The sequence below is a fragment of the Leuciscus leuciscus genome, assembly GCF_965113295.1.
Source record: "Leuciscus leuciscus genome assembly, chromosome: 7".
Classification (NCBI taxonomy): Eukaryota; Metazoa; Chordata; class Actinopteri; order Cypriniformes; family Leuciscidae; genus Leuciscus; species Leuciscus leuciscus.
The window spans coordinates 16,421,349-16,444,909 of NC_138731.1; the positions used below are offsets into that span (position 1 = coordinate 16,421,349).

At 37.4% G+C, this 23,561-nt stretch overlaps 1 protein-coding gene across 3 annotated transcripts in view; it reads right to left on the reverse strand.

Annotated features, from left to right (window-relative positions):
• enox1 (ecto-NOX disulfide-thiol exchanger 1) overlaps nucleotides 1–23,561 on the reverse strand; it is a 109,901-nt gene that overhangs the window by 13,371 nt on the left and 72,969 nt on the right. For all 3 annotated transcript variants that reach the window (XM_082175049.1, XM_082175047.1, XM_082175048.1), the window contains 7 exons: nucleotides 20,898–21,062; nucleotides 19,499–19,705; nucleotides 18,887–19,120; nucleotides 13,659–13,871; nucleotides 9,690–9,796; nucleotides 4,928–5,045; nucleotides 1,821–2,005 (listed from right to left, as the gene is read on the reverse strand). In XM_082175049.1, the coding sequence (XP_082031175.1) occupies nucleotides 1,821–2,005; nucleotides 4,928–5,045; nucleotides 9,690–9,796; nucleotides 13,659–13,871; nucleotides 18,887–19,120; nucleotides 19,499–19,705; nucleotides 20,898–21,062 (1,229 nt within the window). The remainder of the gene's footprint in view (nucleotides 1–1,820; nucleotides 2,006–4,927; nucleotides 5,046–9,689; nucleotides 9,797–13,658; nucleotides 13,872–18,886; nucleotides 19,121–19,498; nucleotides 19,706–20,897; nucleotides 21,063–23,561) is intronic.

A 23,561-nucleotide genomic window follows, 5' to 3' on the forward strand; every position in this document is an offset into this window, starting at 1 on the left:
CCTTTAACGTAACTGCACAATGTAAAATGATAGTGAGCGAGAGAGAGACAGAGATAGAGAGCTCACCAGTGCATTAATGGCAGCACGATGACAGCCTGCGTCATGAAGAACACTGTGTCCAATCATTATTTAAGCTGATTTGACAGCTAATTAACGGAGGTGTGAGTGTTTGTGTTCCAGATGGAGCGCTGACGTGTGAGCATGCTGAACACTTACGCATAACTGATGTTTTGAGTATGTTTGTATGTCTCAAATGTGTTTCACAATTTAGGAGTGTCTTTAATCTCAGCTGTGATGATGTGATCTTTTTCGCCGTCATCAACTGAGTGGACAGTGTAAGACGCTACTTTGCAGATTCATCAGACATGGGACAAACAAGTCCCATAACTTTACCAGTGTTTTTTAAGCCTATAAAGGCTACTGTATCATATTTGATACACAAATTTCCAAGGCCTCTAAATTATCAACATTATCAACACTTTGCTGAAAAACCTGTTCTCCCAAATGCCTTCGGTCGTCTGACAGAACTACAGAGCTCTGATCATAAAACAACTACATCAAATTGTATATTTTTGTTCAGTTTGGGTCTCTGGATAAAATGTAGTTTTTTTTCTCCTTGATTATGAGCTCCATATTCTTAACATATCATAATATATGAGCCATAAGAGCCATTATATATATATATATATATATATATATATACTCTTCGTGTATATATATATATATATATATATATATATATATATATATATGAAGAGTTCAGATGCAAAAGCCTCTAAGTACTATCTGAAATTTTCTTCTAGAATGATAATTTTTATCAAGCTCGTATATTTAAGTTAAGTAATTTCACTTAAATGACAATTAATAGGTCATTTGCATTGCCATTTAAGTGAAATTATTGAACTTATTAAGGCACTTAGAGGCTTTTGCAACTGAACTCTTCATAAATATATATATATATATTTTACCTAGAGGTTGAATAAACTGCTGTTCCACACACACACACACACACACACACACACACACACACACACACACACACACACACACTTATATATTCTGACTATTATTTCACGTCAGGCTTTACAGGGTTAAGTAACGTCATAAAGAAAAGGTTCAGAGCAGGATAATGGCTGGCCCGTTCTTTAGTGTGATCTAATTGGTCACTCCATGATTCATGAGCTTAATGACTGGACAATAACAATAATATCAAACATGCTATTAACAGTGTCAGCAGGAAGATGAGTCGCTGAAGCTGTTAACACACACCCGCTGAGACAGGCATCAGCAAGACATTTATAATGTTACAGAAGATTTCTATTTCGAATAAATACTGTTCTTTTGAATTTTCTATCAAAGATGTCAAAAATCTATCATGGTTGGCACAAAAAAGTTGAGCAACACAACTATTTTCAACATTGATAATAATAAGAAATGTGTCTTGAAACTGGAGTAATGGCTGCTGCAAATTCAGTCTTTTAAAATGCAGTAGTCAACATCTGAAGTGGATCAAAACCTTCGATCAAAGCTATACATGAATTTTGAACAATACCTGTTCTTGTCTTAGGGCAACTTTGATTAACTTTTTTGATCCACTTCAAATACTGTATATTCAAATTTAGAATATTTATTTAAAATTGTAATAGTAATTCACAATATTACTGTTATTTAATGTTTTTGATAAAATAAATACAGCCTTGGTGAACATAAGGGGATTTTTTGAAAAACTAAAAAAATATTTTCGACCCCAAAGCTTTTGAATATACGCGGGACACGGGCCTGACACTGAACCCTAAAAGTGCAGCTGATGTGTGTATTACCTGCTGCATGTTCTGCATGGTGTGTTGTAGGAAGTGCAGCTGCTGTTCTTGCGTGTGGTCCTCCTCGGTACGGTACGCCTTGCCCTGCTCCTTCTTCAGCAGCTCTACCTCGTTCCTGTAGGCGTCCAGCTGCCAGCGCAGACTGTCGTTCTCCTCTCGCAGAGCGCACGACTGCGCAGACAGCACTGCTCTCGGACAGGAAGGAAGAGAGACCGGAAGTGAGCTTAGAAAAAGGTTTTCAAGTTACAGCTTTCAATTTACAGATGGGGAGAATTCACACTTTTGTGCCTGGTAGACCTAGTAGATCCCTTTGACCTGATTGAGCTGATTAACTGTGTTCCTTAACCTAGCTCAAACTAGTCGACCATCTTCACCACCTTAAAGACAGCATGAAATGGATGTTGCGATAGTCTTTTCTTCTCTAGAATATTCTCACTATATTGTGACGTATATCCAAATGAAACGGCTTCTCGAACAGGAAAAAATGCAGAACGGGACTTGATTTTGTCAGTGAGCAGTTGATTGGATTGTTAAGATTATTGTGGTTTGCAATTGGTCGATCTCATGTGAGTGACAGGTTGCCCCGCCCTCACGCCAGTAAATACACCATCATAGAAAAGAAGGGAGGGGATGTTATTTTGATTACAAGGATACATTAATAAAAAAATTATAAAAAAATTATGTGCACGGATTAATGATTTATAACAAATACTGCAACAAGAATTGTCGATTTTGATTTCATGGTGACTTTAAGGCAAGACACTTCCGGTGAAATGGGTAAAACTAAACTAACTAGATATTATTATACTTCCAAAGCTGAAGGAATTTGAATTTTTTTTTTTTTTTTTGTATTACACGTTTTATGAAAAGTATGCAAATGTAATTAATTATGTAATTAAATATGCACTACTTTACATATATATTTCCAGAACATTCTTAATCATTTTGTTGACGTATTCTTTTTTTACAGAGGGATTTTTGATATTTCTTTATTACTCCATAAATAAGAAAAAACTGTCCACACCCAGAAAAAAAATTATCACCATGTTTTTAGGAACAAATCTGGCAAATGACATATGAACAAACACTTCAGTAAAAACCTTCAGAATATATATATGCATGTATAATATATATTTATATATATATATATGCATGAAAAAAAAAAATGATTCTACCTTTCTCTTCTAGCATGTGGCAACATATGATCTCTTACTTAATCTAACATGGAGCATACAAGACAAGTTTTAACATCAATCCGTCTGGTTGAATCAGCATATATACGTGGCAGGATTTAAAGGAAGTGTTATGATTCATAGCTGAAATTGATGGTGAAGTTTGCATAACAACTTGGTCACTGTGCTGAGTCTCTGCTGTGTCAACAGAGAATCTCAACTATTAGATATTCCTTCCTGCCACCGAAAATACTTCTTTTATTGAGCCAGAGCTAGTGTGCTGTGACAGGTCATGAAATATCGCTGAGCTCAGAATCCCCTGACACTTTCTGCCGCCGTTCTCTGCTGAAGCAATATCATTCATAATCAGATTTGGTGTGGGATACACGCAGGGAGGAGAGTGTAATCACTCAAGTTGATATCTCGGCACAAATGCTGTTGTACTCAAGGTTATCTAAAGGATGTGATCGCTCCGTTTGAATAAACCTATTAAATATACAAGTGGTCACAGCAGAGCTGATTTGATTAGAGACTAACAAGGGTGATTGTGTTTATTTTTTTCATTGAATCAAGGAATTATTACAGCAAACCATGTTTTCATTTTCAAAGCATTAAAACACATGTACATGATCAGATGTAGTGAGAGAGCAAGACTGGTGCTATTAGGCCATTTTATCACTATATAAAGTGTATTGTAATTTTTTTTCATTTTGTATATTTACTCTAGTCGACTGCTTCACCAGGACTGTGACTGTAATGTAGCAGGCTAATAATAATTCCTTGATTTAATGGAAAAGTTCGGTAATGAAGTTTAGTTCGGCAGACATTGATGAGGTATTGATGGAATTGTGTGAAACTGAGTGATTTGTGACAGCCTTGAAAGCATCAGTTACAAATAGAGTTAGAAAATGTATAAACAAATACGTTTTGCACCATATTCCATCTTTTTCCATCATTGATAGGTGGTGGGAAAAAGACAATGTTTATAAATAATAATAATAATACATTTTTGTTTGTATTTTTCACAAACTATTATTTAATTATGAATGTAATTTACCAGTTAAAAATGTGTGTGTGTGTGTGTGTGTGTGTGTGTGTGTGTGTGTGTGTGTGTGTGTGTGTGTGTGTGTGTGTGTGTGTGAGTGAAAGATATGATAATTCTATTCAGCAAGGATGCATACAATTTTTCAAAAATAACAATAAAAGCACTTATGATGTTATAATGTGAGATTTCTATTTAAAATAAATGCTGTTTTTTTTTTTTACTTTGTATTCATCATCCTAAAAAAAACCCACTTCCACACTTCATTAAGCAGCACAACAATTTTAGACTAACAATAATAGTAATAATTTCTTGAGCAGGAAATCAGAATTGAATTAGAATAAAGGTTCATGTGACACTGAAGACTGGAGTAATAATGCTGAAAACTCAGCTTTGTCATCACAGGAATACATTACATTTTAAAATCATTAATAAAAAAATATTTTTATTGCATAACATTATACTGTTTCGGTATATAAATGCAGCCTTGATGAGCATAAAAGACCTTCTAAACATTTAAAAAATCTTACCGATCCTAAACTTTTGAACATTATGTGTGTATTTATTTTTTGTCGGCAAGTGAAAAGCAAGTAAAAATCTAAACTATTGGCCAAGCAGAAAAAATCCATATTGTTGAGCCCTAAAATGAAATGTAATTATATGGGCGCTGAACAAAGCTCTCTATGGCACTGCATTACACATTGTTCTTATTCACCAGTTACCTTTACTATCGATTTATTGATCGGTTTAATTGCACTGCATTTGCTTTGTAAAACAAAGCTCTAGATGTTAGGCCATTACCATTAGGTCTAGGGTTTTTTTAGGCACAGTCAGTCCCCAGCATCCTATAATGAATCATGATTATGAAAATCAGTGGCTGATCACAGGCCTACCAGTGTCCTCCATTCTGATCTTTTTGCAGGGGTTTTCCTCCAAGTCTTCATCTGACATTTCCATTTCCTCTTCTCTTCGTATTCCCATGATCTCTTCACTGTGAGCATTTCTCAGCTCCTAATGGAGCACAATACAGAAATCAAGCGAACACACACACACACACACACACACACACACACACACACACACACACACACACACACACACACACACACACACACACACACACGCGCGCGCACACACACACGCGCACACACACACACACACACACACACACACACACACATCCCATTACTGGCTTCTGTCTGAGACCTTGAATGATTAAAGATTACATTTTGCACACATTAACATTTCCTCTGAAGTAATTCTACAAGGACACACTTTATAGCTTCATTTGCTGTATAAATGTGGCAGTAACGTATGAAAATCACACATACCAATGAAATGTTTTTTCTGCAATTCTACTCTGATTTAACCTGGAAAATTTTGATCGGATGAAAAACCAGGCAATGATTTGGCAACCACAGGCTCTGGTGATTGATTCCTTAACCATAAAATACAACCCAGAGGAAAAACCGAGGCTCTGCCGTCTCAGTGCCGTGCAATAGTGAAAGTTCATTTGTCTAGGTCTGAAAATGGAGCGTAAAAATCACATTACACAAACTTCCAAGCCCACTGATCCTCTGATAGCCATTATAGGGATCAGCACAAAGGACGTTTAATGCCACCACTGTGAAATCTTGCAGATCTGCTCTATAAAAGGTAGTGCGTTTGAGCTTTACTTTATCTGTGATTGAATACATTTTATTCTAGCACTGTGTCGCTTGAACTTTTATCTGTTTCTTGAAAGCAGTAGTATCAGAGGAATAGAAGTGGGAGTTCTGGATTGTTTCTGATATCATATTTCTCACAATATTATTTTACAGGGTTCCCACAGCTTTTGACCAATGAATTTCCAAGACTTTTCCAATAGCATGTTATAGTCATTCGGGAAAACACTCCTTTTTTATAAAGACTGCATTCACAAAAAGCAACTTCTAGCCAACAAAATAGGCGAGACTGAGACTGGTTGTCAGACTGGGACACTGTCACAAGGCCTATATCTCAGTAACAATAAGGTTTTGATTCCAAATATCATCTATTTTATAAAAGCTGTTGAGTAAACACAATAAAACCAAATATAAACTTTATTTTTACGAATTACACATCAAAATTAGATTTTTTATAAATTAACATTTCTGTTAGCCAAAACAATGGTTTATTTTTTGGTGTGTAAGCATATGCTTAGTACTTTTTTGTATGTAACTTTATGTATGTTTTTCATGTCACATATTTCATGTGTTTCATAATTGTGTTTCTGTTTAAATTTAGCTGAAAGATATGCTATTTTATGGTAAATTCACACTTAATTTAATGAATGGTATCTTTTGTCATGGGCAATAACAGCGGAATACACTTTAAAGGGGTCATGAACTTAGAAATAAAATTTTCCTTGAGCTTTTAACAAATAAGAGGTCATCATACTATAAGAATATCCTGTAAGTTTCAGAACTGAAAACTTCCTTCTTAGTCCAAAAACAGCTTTTATTGTTACCAAGCCCAGCGAAAGTCGTCCTGGAATGTGCCTATTTATGATGTAATAGATCAGATCCTCTGCAGAAGAAATCATCGCAATGTTGGCCCCGCCCACTGGTGTGTTAGTGAGATGACGAGGAGAGAAGAGCAGGATCATTCGACTAAAAACAACATTACCTTCCAAATGATTATAATGCTAGGAATGTGGTTATTTTATTTATTTTCAACAATGTGAATGTCTCAGTTGAGCATTATTTATTTGTATTCGGTACATTTCGCGATAGTAAATAAGTCACGATTTCGGCGCAGACTTTGCAAACAGACTTTTACGGCATGGACTCGACAGTAATGCGACAACATGGAAGTAACTGTATTCCTTATAATGCCTGATCTGTGACCAGTGATTTCTGATATGTAATGATTCATGTACAGTCAAATATTCTTTGTCTGTGTGTTAGTAAATCAAACCAGTGACTAAATGGTTAACTTCACATTGTTTCTCTTAGTAGGATGAAAATAATCTGTTATTTATACTGAGATTAAATTATGTATAGAAAGTGATCAAAGAAAGCTCCCTTTGCAATCGATGGAGCTGTCAATCAAACAGCGCAAGTTCTGGACTTGCGGCAAAATCTTCGTAATCAACGAATCTCTTATTTACATTGTGTTTGCACCATGGTTTGCAGTGTTAGTTATGATTAAAGCATCCGTTAGTGTGCAGAAATCGAGTTGCAATGATGAGATCACATTGAGCTCAACATGTCTGAGATCGCCCAGACAACAACAGACAACAACGCCCAGATTCGGCCCACATTTGGTACATGTGAATTCCACACGGCCCAGATGTGAGCCGGATCTGTACAGATAGTCTGTTGATCGCGTGAATGAAGTGATCTCATCATTGCGACACAATTTCTGCACTCTCACGAATGCTTTCACCAAATAACATTGCAAACACGATGTAAATACAGTAGAGCTTCGTTGTGCAGTGTAACTGCGTCATTGATTACATAACAGGAGTTTTGGCAAGTGTCTAGATAAACTAGCGCTGTGTGATTGACAGCTTGGGCGATTGGAAAGGGAGCGTTCTTTGATCGCTTTCTGTATATCATTTAATTAGTTTAAATAAGATTATTTTCATCCTACAAAGAGAAACGATGTGAAGTTGATCGTTTAGTCACTGGCTTGTTTTACTGATGCATAACCAGTATTGAATGATTTTGAGAGAAAGATAATCTGTCTGAACTTGAATAATTACACATCAGAAATCACTGATCACAGATCAGGCATTAGAATAAACATGGTTACTTACATGTTTGTGTCTGTTTGCAAAGCCTGCGTCGAAATTGCGACTGATTTACCAAATAATCCACAGTGAAATGCACGGGATACAAACAATGCACCGCTGAGACATTCACACTGTAAAAAAAACACAAAAAAAACACTTTCCTAGCATTAGGATCCTTTGGCAGGTAATGGTATTGATCCTGTATCGATCTTTTCTCATTCTCATGTCACTATTCACTAACGCGCCAGTGGGCGGCGCCAAAGACAGTGATGTAGATGTAGGCTTTGATATTCTTCTGTAAAGGCGGTCTTTCGCTGCCCTGTGACGTCCCCACTTTTTAGATCCTGACGTTTTCTGGCCTTGGTTTCAATAAAAGCAGTTTTTGGAATAACAAGGAAGTTTTGAGTTTTGAAACTTACAGGATATTTTTAAAGCATAACGACCTCTTAACTGTCAAAAGACCAAGGAAAATTTGAATTCTCAGTTCATAAACCCTTTAAAACTATTTAAATATTTGGCATTTTCCCATTACTTATTAATTTCTATGATTTTTTAAGACTTTTTTGCAATGTTTAAACATTGTCTAAAGTCTCATTCACAACCAAGAGCGATTACTATAAGAAAAACTATAACGATAACTACTTTAGCATCCACATCATTGCACGATATCATTCTGTTTATTATAAGCATGTGCTGCAGTTTTGCCGTCTGCCACTTTAAATGCTTGAGCTCTATAAAGCAGGATGGATTCTGATTGGCTGTCAATGTTTTTGTCATTCATCAGCAGGAAAAAAATTATTCTGAAAGTGATTCCAACAATATTGTTATCATTATGGTTGTGGTGTGAACCCTAATGTACATTTAGAGCGATTTTTAGAACCATCTTTATCGTTATCGCTTCCTTGGAGTTAACGGGCCTTAACTCTACAAACAGTGATACATTATTTTTTATAAAAAAACAACAACAGATCTCTTCACAGGGGTGGCATATCAACGGGCTTTCACCTCTCACAGCACCAAAGACTCTGCCGCGTCACTGATGTCTTACCTCTTGGCGACTGTGAACTGAAATGGAATCCTTTCATAGACTTGACTCAAAGCAATTAATCAATACAGTCAGTGTATTTCTAGGATTAGCTTTTGGTCCTCACATCACTGCTCATGATATACAGTCACGGAAAAAGTCAGATGGCTGGAGGAAAGACTGCAGCTGGAGTCTATCACCAGTGAGGGATTTGTATGTTTCAAGGTTCATTGAGTATTCTGTTTGCACTAACATGAATTTTGCATACTGGTGATGTTCCATATTATGAATATGGAAATTCCATATTGTGCATTCCAGAGAATTCAAGGGTTTAAAAGGATAGATTCATAATGGCACAATGTAGGTTAACATGCACCTCCCTTTTCCTTCCTCATAAAGACATAATTCAAATTGGATGAGTTATTAACGATTAATTCAGGCTAATCACTGATGAGCATCATTATAATCCTGCCAGTATCTGTTGCCATGGCAGCAATGGAGGTTCTTTCTAGGTGGCGATTTCAAGGAGAGCTCTGCTGCACGAAAGAGCAGAGGCTAGAAAACTGGGATGTTTGCTGTGTGAGGGCCCACAAGTCTGTACAATGAAAAGCCACAAGATACACTGCCATATAAACAGCTGCCGTGTCAGTGTACCATGTAGAGCAGGGGTCTCAAACTACTACTAGCCAGGTGGTGTTCTCCTTCGGGGGAAGTTGAACATTCACAATAATTGTATTAAATATAAGCGCAATACTTTGGCGTTCAAATATATTACAGCCAAAAGAAATGTTTTATTGTAATGAGAAATCTTGGCCCAGAGTTTGAGACCCCTGATGTAGAGTGAGCATAACAAAAGGGGAGGAAAAATACCAACCTCGCACTGCTTTCGCCAAATGTCTATGTTCTTGCGCTGCGCTTTTGAGAAATGGTCCCATGCCTTTTGCCTGGTGGCAGCGGTGAACACAGCCGTAATCTGCTCAACTTTGGTGGGTAAGGAAGTCAGACAAGACAAGCCATTTATGTAGAGCTCAGCATCTGCGCCAGCTAGAGTCAGACGCATCAGGACCCTCGCAACACTTCTCTGAGAGGCCCCTGATAGTGTCTGTTGTACTTACATCTCATTAGCTGCTGTTTCAATTCCTTAGGACTGAGGAAGGCAACAGTCTACAATGATGGATTTGCTGGAGAAGTATTATTAAAGTGTTTGATGTCAAACATTGATTGAGGATTTAGCTCAAAATGTGTACGTGTGCATTTTCTTTGTTGGATTTGCATTACGACTGTAGGCAGAGGCGTCATGCCCCCCTCATATTTTTGAGCCAAATGGATTTGAATGCAGCTTCCAAAACACACAAAAAATATTTTAACGTTTGACAATTAACCCTTTGAAGCGTACGATCACACCAGTGTGATTAGAACGATCAGTGCATCACGTTATTAACTCCTAAATTAAAATCTACGTTCGCGCTTTGGCTGGCACTGAGCCAGAGACGGACACGCTCAGCACTCGTCATATATCACATCTGTTCAGACTTTTTAACCATATGATGTTTATTTTGACATTTTAATACAGATAAGTACTAGCAAAAATAATTGATAATTTGTAGAACATACTGTCTATGAAAGCGCCAATAATCCTTTTAAATATAATTTGACGATGTATTTTATTGATATCCGATATTCTACATATTGTGAAGAAAACTAATCTTTAGTACTATCGTTTAAGCGTTTACTCTAATCTTAAGCCCGGAATCACGTTGATTACTTTCTTCATTCCAGTCGGCTCATGTTATTATGAAAATATTCGTGCATTCGAATGCTCAGGTAAGATGGCGTATAATTATTACATTCTTCTGTCTGTACCGTCTCGCTTTCATCACTTTCACTTCTTGTGCACTGATTCGTTCGTTAAGGTGAACAGCCAATCAGTTCTCTCTCTCTTACCGACAGCCCGACGCCGATTCAACAGGCTAAATCGGCTCAAAAAACCCAGACGACGTCCGACTAGAACCAACAGTGCGAAACACACCAAAAAAACGAAGCCAACCAATGCTAAAATACGGCCCGACATTGCCCGACAGCGGACCATTGGCTTGGTATATCCCGGCCAATGGAAGTCAATAGTGCCCCAAAGTTGTTGTCTTTTGGTGAATTTCTTAGTTTTGAAGCTAAAATATGTCACACAGCCTAGGTGATTTCGTGCAGAACCATTGATTCTCCTGTCACTCCCTCAAGGCTAAGTGGTGCCCCCTCAAAAATACTAAGTGCATGACGCCTCTGATTGTAGGATTGAGATTTGGACCATTTGTAAACTGTTGCCTGCTATTTATTAATTTGACCAAGTAAACAATTATACGATCATCTTCTTCCCTTTAACTGGCATAACTCTAAAATACATTTCTCTTAGTATTTCATGCACATATATGGAGTCGAAAATGTCTAAATTCTGTCAAGTTGCCAATTGCAAATCTCCATCACACATATTCATTCAAGCAAATGACTTTTCTTGACTTCTTGAGTTGGGAAATTGTCTTCTCACCTGTCCAGGCCGAAAAAAAGATGAGTGAATCTGATGTTGGCCTACCTTTAAGTTAAGTTGAACATCTCCACATCTGCTATATGGTCAGAGTGCTTCCACTGAGACTGTACTTACCCAGGGCCCTTCTATGGGCTTTGGCTACAATCACACTGACATAGGCAGCTAGGTCTCAATGCTGTTTGAGCATACATCATATCTCCTAGTGTACATTTGTATATTGTATATCTGCAGTGAAGGGTTGTGAACTGTGTAAAGGAAAGACTGTGGCTCTGTTCCACGACTAGTGAGCTGCCTTGCTTTCTATGGATAAGTTCTGTAAGCTGCTGCCTTAAAGAGCATCCGAACCTCATACACTTGGGAGATTTAACACATAATTGATTTGACTTCTGCTAAGCTAACTTAAACATTAAAATAACTCTTATTACACTGCATTCTAGATTATTAGATTCTGACTGGTCAATTGCTGGATTCAGCGGTCAAATATTTCCTAATATTACTAGTTGTCCATGGCAATGCCTGACCAAAATCGCTGCATGTCTCTCACATCACGTATGTCAGATTCACTCTCTTGTTTCATACAAATGCAACTACCGTCATCTTGCGTCTTAGTTATCTGCTGCAGTGAAATGACCTCAGAGGACCTCAGTATTGTTATACTGCAATATATTGTTTATAACCTTCAGCAATAACAATATTGCAATATTGTTGCCATGTTCATCTTGTTGCTAGTTTGGTTTTTTTGTACATTGGACTATTGTTTTCATAGCAGAAGCTTTAACATAATATACAGGTAAAATTATAAAATAATATCTAGGCAGATCAATAGTGAATGTACTTGTTATTTATTTGGTGTTTAGCAAAGTAATAAACAGGGTAATTTACAAAAACCCTCAACTCAATGTTGCGTCCAGTGTTAATAACCAGCTGATTGGTACAGAGCATCTAAAGGGACATGACTATGGTTCATTTTCTTTCTTTTTTTCACATTTTAATGCTTTTCGTTTTCTTGCAAAACTTTAATGGAAGCAATATGCAGGTGGGAGGAAAACGCAAATGTTTTGCGAGCAAACACAAAGTTCCTTGGGAGAATGCAATACTTTTGCAAGAGACCGCAAATGTGTTGAGAGAGAACAAAGTTTCTCGGGCGAACGCAATACTTTTGCAAGAAAACGCAAATGTTTTGCAAGAAAACGCTAATGTTTTGCGAGCAAACAGTTTCTAGGGGGAATGCAATACTTTTGCAAGAGAACTCAAATATTTTGAGAGCGAACACATTTATTGGGGAAACACAATACTTTTGCAAGAGAATGCAAATATTTTGAGAGGGAACACAACTTTTTTGGGGGGAACGCAATACTTTTGCAAGAGACAGCAAATATTTTGCAAGTGAATAGTTTCTTGGAGGAACGCAAAACTTTTGCGACAAAACATGAGAGAATGCCAAGTTTTTCAGGGGAATGCAATAACGCAAATATTTTGCAAGAGAATAAAATTATATGTCTATTCTCATATTATTTTTCCATCAACATGTCCCCTTAGGGTCTCTGTAGACTGGCAAACACAAATACACAATTTTTTATTTGACAGAACTAATGATAATTAATTTAATCAACATTTCATTATAGAATGAACTAAGTTTATTTATAATCTACATTTCTAATCGTTGTCAAGGTGTGATCACTTCTGTGAAATTTCGCTGGCAAAAAAAGGTCCATTGTCATTAGTGTAGCGGTGCATGAATCACAGCTCACACAGAGGTCACTTTCAAACCAAGCAGCCAACCAGGCAAATTTGTGTGACCAATTTGAACTACTCCCAATTGCGAAGATTACTATTGAATTTACTTTATTTCCCCCAAATTTTACAGAGCAACGGTAAATGTGATGCAATTTAAGCTGGATTTTGTCGCAGTGCATCAAGGGATTTTATTATCCGTGAAGGATACATGTGGTGGCTTTATGGTGCCTACCTTTTGGAACGGCTCTGTGTAGGAAGCTCACCTATGATGCCTATGTAGGCAGCTCTCTAGGTTTTGGAACAGAGCCTGTGTCTTGCCTGTTAAAGTCAGGAACAGTATTGTGTATGTTGTTGTTCTGGACATATACAAATACACTCAAACTGTCAGTACAGTCATATCAATATGAGCGAGAAACGTCCAACAATCAGATCTGAGACTGAGCCCACTTAAGGACAGCTACATCATCTTGCTCGGTACAAAGGATGTGCCGTTGTCATGGCAACACTAGATAAAAATCTCAGAGTAACCAATTGGGATAAAAACAGTGAAGGCAGGAGGTATCTTACATTGTGTGAGGATGGCAAGCAGGGAATTCTTAAAGTGTTCTTTGGCCAGCTCCATCTCCTCCTCGTGCTGAGCTTTCTCGTTCATTAGGCGCCGCACGTGGCTGTTCGCCGACTGGATCATGGAGTAGAAATGATTGGCTGTGCGTCGGTTCACCTCGCCTCTGTCGACCCACGTGAACAGCACTGCCGATGCCTCGCTGAACTTGTTGTCTTCTGGAGGAATGAATGAGGAAAACTGTCAGAGGGGAAAATCTGTCATTTTTACTTCAACTACTTACGACAGAGACTGTTGTTACACTTACTTTGTTGGCTTGACAAAGCCAGCATACAGCAAAACTACATAAGGCTTACAAACGTTTCACACTTCAAAATCTCTCTTCCCAAGTTTTTACATTATACAAGACTCATAATAACCTTCAAACTTTGAATCTCTTTTCAAACTGCTCAAGTACTCGAACTACAGTACACAAGTCGTATAACCTTCAAAATTCAAGACTTTAAGCTAATACAGATTCAGACAAGACTGTTTTAGTTCATTTTAAGAGCAAATTTGACATTAAGATTTGGCACTTCTAATAATATTGAGAGGAAAAGAAAGGATTGGAACTCGTGTCCTCATGCTGCAGCTATACACCAAACGCTAAGCCACGGCTCTAACTTTAGTGCCTCATTTAATGACTCTTTCCCTGCATTGTCTTTTCCTATTGGACAAGAACATCATCTCATCAGTGTGTTCAGTCACGGCTCGTGAATCAGTAACTAACCCTGCATTTTTCCTGTCTAAACATGAAGTGTAATTCCAGCCTGAGCAGCTGAGACATGAGGCGTTCAGTGTGGCCTCTTCCAAGCTTCAGTAATCTGCTCCCAGTGGACCTGTGTGAAATACATTACTGAAATTGGAAGAATAATTGAATTTTGCCTCAAAGTCAGTGCAGTAGAGCTAGAAGTAAATTCGATCCCTCCCTTAATGAGATCCTGTACACGGCAACAACATCATTCCCTGCATCTGTGCGCTTTTCGCCAGACTGTTATTGCTTCATCTCACCACAGAATAACCGATTTCAAGGCAACGAGGAGAATGACATCACGAGAGATGTATCAATTATACCAAACCTCTGTGCCAGGTCCTTAAAATATGTCCTCAACTCATTTAATTTGAAGTGTATATGTGATATCTGTTTTAGTCATTTTTTCAATTAAATAAATGTTATTCCCATGTGCGGTTGGTAAGAGACCCAAGGGGCTCTGGGCGTTTGAGATCAAGAGCAGGTATGTTATTAAGGTGGCACTCAAACTTCCCAGCTAATTAAAGGAAATTGAATTCTCCCAACCCTCGGGCAAAAATGCCATCTGACGAGAATAAAAATAATTTCCACAGTCAAATGAGCCTGCTCTGCTAATCTTATGCCTAATGAGAGCCTCCACAAGAAATGCAAATGTGAAATCTCCACACTCTCCTTCAAAATTCCTAGCATTCAGTCATCCGACCTCTCCGCAACTCAGACACTATGTAAGCTGCTACGTGACTGCCAATGCAGTCAGTTTCAGTTATGGTCAGGAAATTAGCTTTGTTTTAAACATCGCTCATATTAATTTTTCCATGAAAGCATAATGTGGCAATGAGCATTTACTTGCCAGAAAGCATTAACCAGGGGCTGTTTGAATGAATAGCATTAAAGTGTTTCCAAATGCAAGAGACAGAAAGCAGCATTGGATAGAATTAAAGTCGATATATTAAGAGCTGAAGAACGGCCAGATTTAAGGATGAGCAAATGCGTGTTTAAATGACATTTTTAACATTTGTGGAATAAAATGCAGAATCTTTTGACTCGCTAAAGCTAATTTCATAGCTAGCTATATTTTATGTATCCTAAATACACACACAATGTGTAAACAAATTTATGTTTTTTATGTATAATGTTGTTGTTTGTTGTGGAACGCTATAATTGAGGGACAGTCATCATTTGTGTAAAACTGTAAATCAATTTCACACAATAAACTCACTCATTGATTATTGAAATGATACAATTATAGTTTTTTTTTTAAATAAAATGTAATAATTGCAATAAATAGATTTTCATAACTTGAGATTGAAATTGGGTCTGAGACAAGGGTGAAACAATAAAATCTATACATAAAAAGCAAAAATGTATGATAAAGGCATATTCAAATGTTTTCAAGACAGTTTTAATGTGACCTTCATACAACAAATATAAAAAAACATCTGTAAAAATCTAAAAATGTAATAAAAATTCATCTTTGGGACACATATGTGCCCAATAACGTTCCCACTATACTGAGGCCCATTTGCATGCTGTTGATACTTGAAAAGCAATATGTGTGTAGAACTAATTAGCAGAATGGCTTGAGTTTAAACAAAGGTTGTGTTGGAGAGGTAATTAGATGTCAGGCATGAGCAAAACTGTGCCAGACACCAGAATATCGAAACCCCGTCTGAGATGTTTTGTCTGTTGCCTCCTGGGCTCAATCAACATGAGAACATACAGCGAGAGCTCTGGATGTGCCACGCAGAGAGCATGGGAAGTGCTTGACATGGGAAGTGCTGTGATTACTGATGAGGTGGAGGCTGCAGTCAAGTCCCCATCATCGAAATGAAAGCAGTCTCTCCAGAGAGACAAGAGCTCAGAGAGGCATGGAAACCACCGCAGCCAGCATAACTCAACCATCACTACCTTTCTGGAGCCGCTAGCTGTAATCAAATCACAGCATGGGAAAACAGCTGTCAGCCAGGAACCGGCTCTGGAATTAAAATGTGAAAGGTGACGTTACGAATATGTGTGAATGTCAAAGTGTGTGATGGATTGGCGTAACTCTGAGGTGGAAACACAGTACAGTATACCTTGAAAATGTGACGACCATGTGGCACCTTCGAACCTCTCCAGATTTAGAAATAAGTGTGGTTGAATATGTTAAGCATTACACTAACTATTCCTGTCTGTCTGAAATCGAGAGGAGATCTGCAAAACATTTACAGCCAACGTTGTTGACGCAACTGCAAATTACGTCCATGCAAATTCGTAGGACAGAAAAAAATCACAAATTGAATCTCTTTAATATCTCACTTGGTTCTTCTAGACAACAATGATATAAAAAGGAGAGCAAATGGATACTTCTGCTTAAGTCTCCAGCTTCTCAGAGTTTCCTGAGATAATGTCCCAATATATTTCACTCAAGTCTCCTCTAGAGTTTCACAAGATAAATTAAATGAGTTTTTAACCTCAGTTTTAAACACCCAAAAAGCAAATGAAAACTATTTAGTCAACCTTGGGAACCTTCACTGTTCATGTTACCATCTATTTTTATAACATTAGAGAAACAAAACAAACATTTATATGTATAAATTAAAAACAAAGACACACCAGAGAGGTAGAGGGCAAAGCAATCAGTCCCCAAATATTCTTGCATAACCAGACCTCCAGACTCAGCAGAAGGTCTGGACTCCATAGCAGTTTCCATTGGCCAAGGGCCGCCCAAGAAGCTGTCTGACTGACATGAAAAGCAACCAATCACATTCGGTTCACAGAAAATGTAACGTAGATGTCCCTACAATAACAGACCGGTGTGTAAAACTCTTGGACGCATTTTAAAGAGTTTATGCCGTGAACATCACACACTTTAATATTCAACAATATTATTGATCTGACTGCACTGACACTATTGGATGAGAACTGAACTGAGCTGATTGATGACATCACTGTTTTTTTCTTTCAGCAGAACTGCTTTATAGATGAAATGTACTAATTTAATAATTGATGGTCTTTACAAGCAGAACTGAATCAACACTGGACTTCAGCAGAACAATTACACTGTTTTCTTTTAGAGCTGCTGTACTGCTGAAATGAACCACATCATTGAATAATTTTCCTGTTTATCACTGTTAAAGCTGCTTTGAAAAAATCTGTATTGCATAAAGCGCTGTATAAATAAAGGTGACGACTTCAAATCCTTAAAAAAAGGTGTTTAGTTGATCATGGTAAACGCTCATTGTCACAGTTGTAAACACAACAGCTTCCTTTTTCAAGAACGGCTTATGTGTGGATGGACCGTTAAAGAACGCAACACACGTCTCCCAGAAATCCTGTAGAATTCAACCAGTCAGTTGACGACTTCAAAACTCCTGAAGTGTTTTCCATTTTGTGTGCCTGATGCAGAAATGTAGGGGCCATAGGGTATAGAGAAATTAAATAAAACTAAACAAGTCATAGAAGAGAAACAATTATGTCGCAAAATTAAATCTCATATCTCATTTGGTTCTCAGAATAAACAGAAAAAATAAACATGGTTAAGTATTTTAAACCTCACACTAACTGTCTGTTGTTGATGCAACTGGCCACTCATGTCCATGCAAAGCCGTGGAAGTGGAAAAAATATATCTTTAATATCTCATTTGGTTCTTCTACGCAACATATTATGTGTGCAACCATTAGCAAATGGTATACTTCAGCTTCTCCTGAGAAAATGTCCCAGTAAATCTCACATGTCTCCTCTAGAGTTTCACGAGAAAGATTAAATGATCTGAACTGCTCTCCACAGCTCAATACTTTTACAGCATGTCAACAATTTTAGGAAACATCTGAGACAAAATTTATACTAAAATGAGACTCCAGTGAAACTGCACCAGGCCTCCAGTGTTTCAGTAAAGCACAATATGATAAACTCTTGCACAGTATCATATTTCTTGATTAGAATCAACCAAAAATCAAGTCAATTTTAAGCACATTTAAGCACCCTAAATGCAAATGAAAACTATTTAGTCAACCTTGGAAACCCTTTGGCTTTACAGGAGCCTGGTACTGAGTGTTCACTTCATTTGCAATCATTGGTCTCATTGAAGCTGATGAATGGAACTAGCTGATCATATAAACACACCAGTCGCACAGAATAAACAACAGCTGTGGCCGTTTGGCTGGCAGCCGCAGACGGGAATAAGGACTGTATGCGTAAGAACCTCAAAACTATGAAGCCACTCATTAATGTCTGTCACATCATCAGAGAGCAGTCGTGGACAGCTGCGAAATCTCTGAAGGAAAGCAGACCTGGCGGTGTAGGTCATCTTACCACATTTCGCATTTATTAGAAGCATAAAAGTCCTGCCTTGAAGCTTTTCCAAAGAACCCGAATTTCTCTCGGCACTACATTAATGATGACAAATCTGTGCTTTAAAGGCTAGATGAGATCATGGCACCACAGTCTGTGGGAAAGCTTACCTTTCAGTTTCTCAGCCAAAAGAGCTGCCTCGTGCTCAGAGTAGTGCATTATGGGAGGAGGTGATGGAGGTCTCAGCCGTTCCTCGTGGATTTTCCGTCGGTGCCGCTCCTCTCGTGCCAGCAATCTTTGTTTGCACTCCCACTCATACAAGTCATCTCTCGCCTGAGCAAAATCTACATGTATGCGGCCCGAATCCTTTTTATCAGTGCTGGAGCCAATGCGCATCCGATAGCCTAGGACGACAAACATTGCTCAGCAAACACAGCTATCGTACAGGCTACTTGCATATGTCAAATATCAGTAAACTATGCAAAATAGGATTTGCTCATTTTTAAGATGTTCCTTCTTGCAACATAAAAGCCCCTGTTGAACAAAACAATACAGCTGGGTCATTAGACTACAGTATGTTACTTGCAGCATATGCATCAGATTTGATATTTAAGGTTTATACGACAATGCTCTTGAGCTTGAAAAACCAGAGTTTGCTCAAACTAATCTCAAACTGGCACCATAGCAACTGAAACCAGCTTCACGCAACAAGCCTCAGAGAAGTAGAGAAACAAAACATAACAAACATTTGCATCTATAAATGAAACAAAACAAAGACTCACCAGAGAGGTAGAGGGCCTTGTCTACCATGAACTCCTCAATGTAACGAATGTGGCAGAAGTTTTTCTTGCTCTTGCGGATGGCGACAATCTCTCCACATTGGTCAAACACTTCTTTGACGATCTCCTCAGTTGCATTTTCTGGAAGCCCACCAACAAACACAGTCTTGCATCCTGGAGGCCTCTCTCTCGTAGAAGGAGGAGGAAGATCTGCAGAATCCACAAAAGTGTCTTACCGCACTCAGATTGCATGACTACACCAGTTTGATCAAGTGATCTAATTGTTTTCACATTAACTAGCTATTGTTAATAGAAAATGGAGTCTAGTTTACATATAGCAGGGTTCAGAAGTCTGAAGCCATATTGAAAATTTGGGATTCGAAATGGAATTTAAACCTGGAAATAAACAGATTTTAGGGCTTTTTAAAAAAAATAACATATGAAGAATTGAAATATACTTCATCCCAAATACATAAATACATGAACATGGAATATTTTTGGAGCCAAAATTATTTTAAAATTAATTTATTAATATATATTTTGTAAAATTGCATCTGCAAATCACCAAACATGGAGATGGTCAATTATGGTGTGGTATAACAAGATATTATCACCATTTATTCAAGGGACAGTTAGTTCAGCCAAAATTCTGAAAGCTCATTGTGAATAAAAGCCTAAATTAAATCTGTTCACAATATAAAGCGATTGTGTCTCTCTAGAAATTTTGGACTAAACCACTCAATTCATATTGATTTGTTTTATGATCTCTTTATGAACTTTTTGTAGCGTCAAAGGGGTAGTTGCGTAGCTGTCAATGGAGGGACAGAAATCTCTCAGATTTCATCAAAAAGATCATCATTTGTGTTCCGAAGATGAAAGACAGTTTTACGGGTTTGGAACGACATGAGGGTGAGCAAATGATGACAGAATTTTCATTTTTGGGTGAACTATCCCTTTAATGAATCATCATTAGTTTCCTTCCATTAACAAAACAAGAAGTTTTATTAAGAATATGAATTTAACTGGAGTCTGTGTGGTTAAAGTTAATTATGATTTAGGGTTCATTTAGATTTATAGTTTATAGGACTAAGCTCTACAGATTTAACATTTGGTCTTTCTCTGATTTTCCACATTGGATGAATTAATAAACACTATCCTGTGGTTTCTGTGATTTCAATAACCGTAAAACGTTGGGCATAAGGTTACAGGTCTTTCAGTGGAACATTTTACCCCACAGTTACAGGTCATTCAACATGGCACAGACTGTAGGCTACTTTATATATTTACCATGACATCAGTAGAAGTAAATAAGGGTTGGCTACATTCATTTGTGTGCCTGTTTTATGGTGAACCTCTAATAATTGTGCTGTGGTAGGCTGCTGTAAAACACAGTGGCTCTTACTGGGGTTCTGCGGGAACAGTGTGCAGCTCTTGCAGTGGATGATTTCCTTAATAACAGGAAGTTCTGCCACAGGATGGGGCGGGACCAGAGTGATGCCAGCCATCATGGGGTTGATTGGGGTGAGGATGCCAAGGTTGGGGTCAAAACCCTGTATACATATTGAGTCTGGAGAGGGAAACAAAAAGAGTTATTAATGCAGTCATTGATTTGGACCTGAGCACTATCATACACAAAAAAAAGAATAAGAAATAAGAACAAAGCTGTTGAAAGGCTTCACAGAGATGAGAAGAGACCAGGTCACTGCTCTCACTCCACATTCGACCAAAACCCAGAAAATCTACTAAAGATTAGTTTCTTCTTCAATGAGCTTTCATCACACTAAGCTGCACAGGATCTGAGACTGGAATGCATTGGATTTATGCAGTAAACTGCGTGCACTGTAAACCACGATGGAAGTCCTATACCTGCTGTAACCATTGTTGCAAGTACAACGTAAAACAGTATTGGAATGGTAGAATTACGATAAATGGCTGGAAACACAGCAGCCAGTATTTTACTGTGAAATTACAGTAAAGCTGTAAAATGAACAACAGTATTGGTACTGTTGAATTACGGTAAATAGCTGGAACCACAGCTGTCAGTATTTTACTGTGAAATTACAGCGCAACTGTAAAATGGAAAAAACTGTTGAAACCATAAAATTAAGGTAAATGACTGGAACCACAGCTGCCAATATTTTACTGTAAATTTACGGGTACATTTTTTACAGTGCATGCACACTTTATAATGTATATACGTTTGACGATGCGCTATATGATAGAAAGAAACATTTACAGTGTCAACATTTACTGCTCTAAATGCAACTATGAATGATAACCAATCAAGAATGTTTTTTTAAAATGGATTATATTTCATTATTCCTATTTTATATTTCACAACTGATTATGAATAATACAATACTGTAATTTGATTACACAAATGTATTTGTTTGCATTTGTTTTAAAAAAGGAGAGAAAAGTGAAGTGCATTTGAATAAATCTGAAGTACGAAAACATGCTTGAGTAAAAGTTCAAAAGTTTCCACATTTAAAATGGAATATGGTACATATTCCAAGCTAACTTGACTGATGAAACCAAGGAGCAGAAAAGGTTTTCCCATTGATGAGCTGATTTTGTAAAGCTGCCAGAAGCTAATTTGAAACCTCTGAAACTGTTGAAGTTGAAATTTAACAGAAGCAGTTGAGTCATCACTCACTCTGGTCAAGTTCATCAATCATCAATAATGGTTCAAATAAAACGCATTCATGATTTGATTGGCTTGTTAGTTCGGTATGGATGAAATATAATATTTCTTGATATATTTTTCATATAAGTTGTAATATAATACAGTATGATAGTAAAGTGTTCAAGTATATGCCACTAATGTCTTCTTACTGTCATTAAAGGGATAGTTCACCCAAAAATGAAAATTCTGTCATCATTTACTCACCCTCAAGTTATTCCAAACCTGTATACATTTCTTTCTTCTGCTGAACACAAAATTAAACATTTTGAAGAATATAACCAAACAGTTGATGGGTTCCATTGACTTCCATTGTAAAAAAAATACTATGGTAGTCAATGGGTCCATCAACTCTTCAAAATATGTTCTTTTGTTGTTCAGCAGAAGAAAGAAATTCATAAAGGTTTGGGACAACTTGAGGGTGACACAATGAGAGAATTATAATTTTGGGGTGAACTGTCCCTTTAATGTTGTGTTTATAAGCTAAGAATTAAAATAGTCTTAACACTCAAAAGTGAAAGTGCTGAGAGCTTGAGTTAAAACAAAAACAATCTTGAGGTTGCCAGCTGCTTTCTCACTGTATGCATCTAGAATTTTTTTTCTACTAATATATTTTTATAACTGAAAAAAATAGTTAACATTCCTTTTAATCAGTCGTTATGTAATTTTGGCCTCTTAACTAATAAGTTCATATTCAATTACTGTGCTGAGTCAACCACTTAAACTAGCACTCAGTAATTTGTTCTCATTAAAACAGTTTGACATACAGATAAATTAATAGTACTGTGTTTACAATATGTTTAAAATCTTCACTCGTATGATATGAATACTTATTAGTGGCTTTTAAAGGTTTTTTTTTTTTTTGTAGATCACATGGCCAGCCCAATATTACTCATTTTGTCTTGATAAACAGACTACTGCTGGGCACTTTTGTTTTTGAACTAAATGAATGACAACTGACTTTTAAAAATAGTACATCAATAGTTGAAACCTTTTACATCTATAAGCTGCTAGACGACAGCCATATCAGCCAACTATGCTGAGTTGGCTGATATGGCTGTCGTCTAGCAGCTTATAGATGTAATAAACAAAAAAATACTTTAAATGGGTGGTATAATGCCCCTTTTTACAATATGTAAAATACGTCTCTGTTGTCCCCAGAGTGTGTATGTGAAGTTTTAGCTCAAAATACCCAACAGATATTTTTTTACAGCATGTTGAAATGGTCCCTTTTTGAGGGTTAGTAAAAACGCGTTGTTTCGGCGTGTGTCCCCTTAAATGCAAATGGGCTGCTGCTCCCAGCACAGTGGGCGGAGCTTCAAGAGCTCTTGTGTGTGTGTGTGTGTGTGTGTGTGTGTGTGTGTGTGTGTGTGTGTGTGTGTG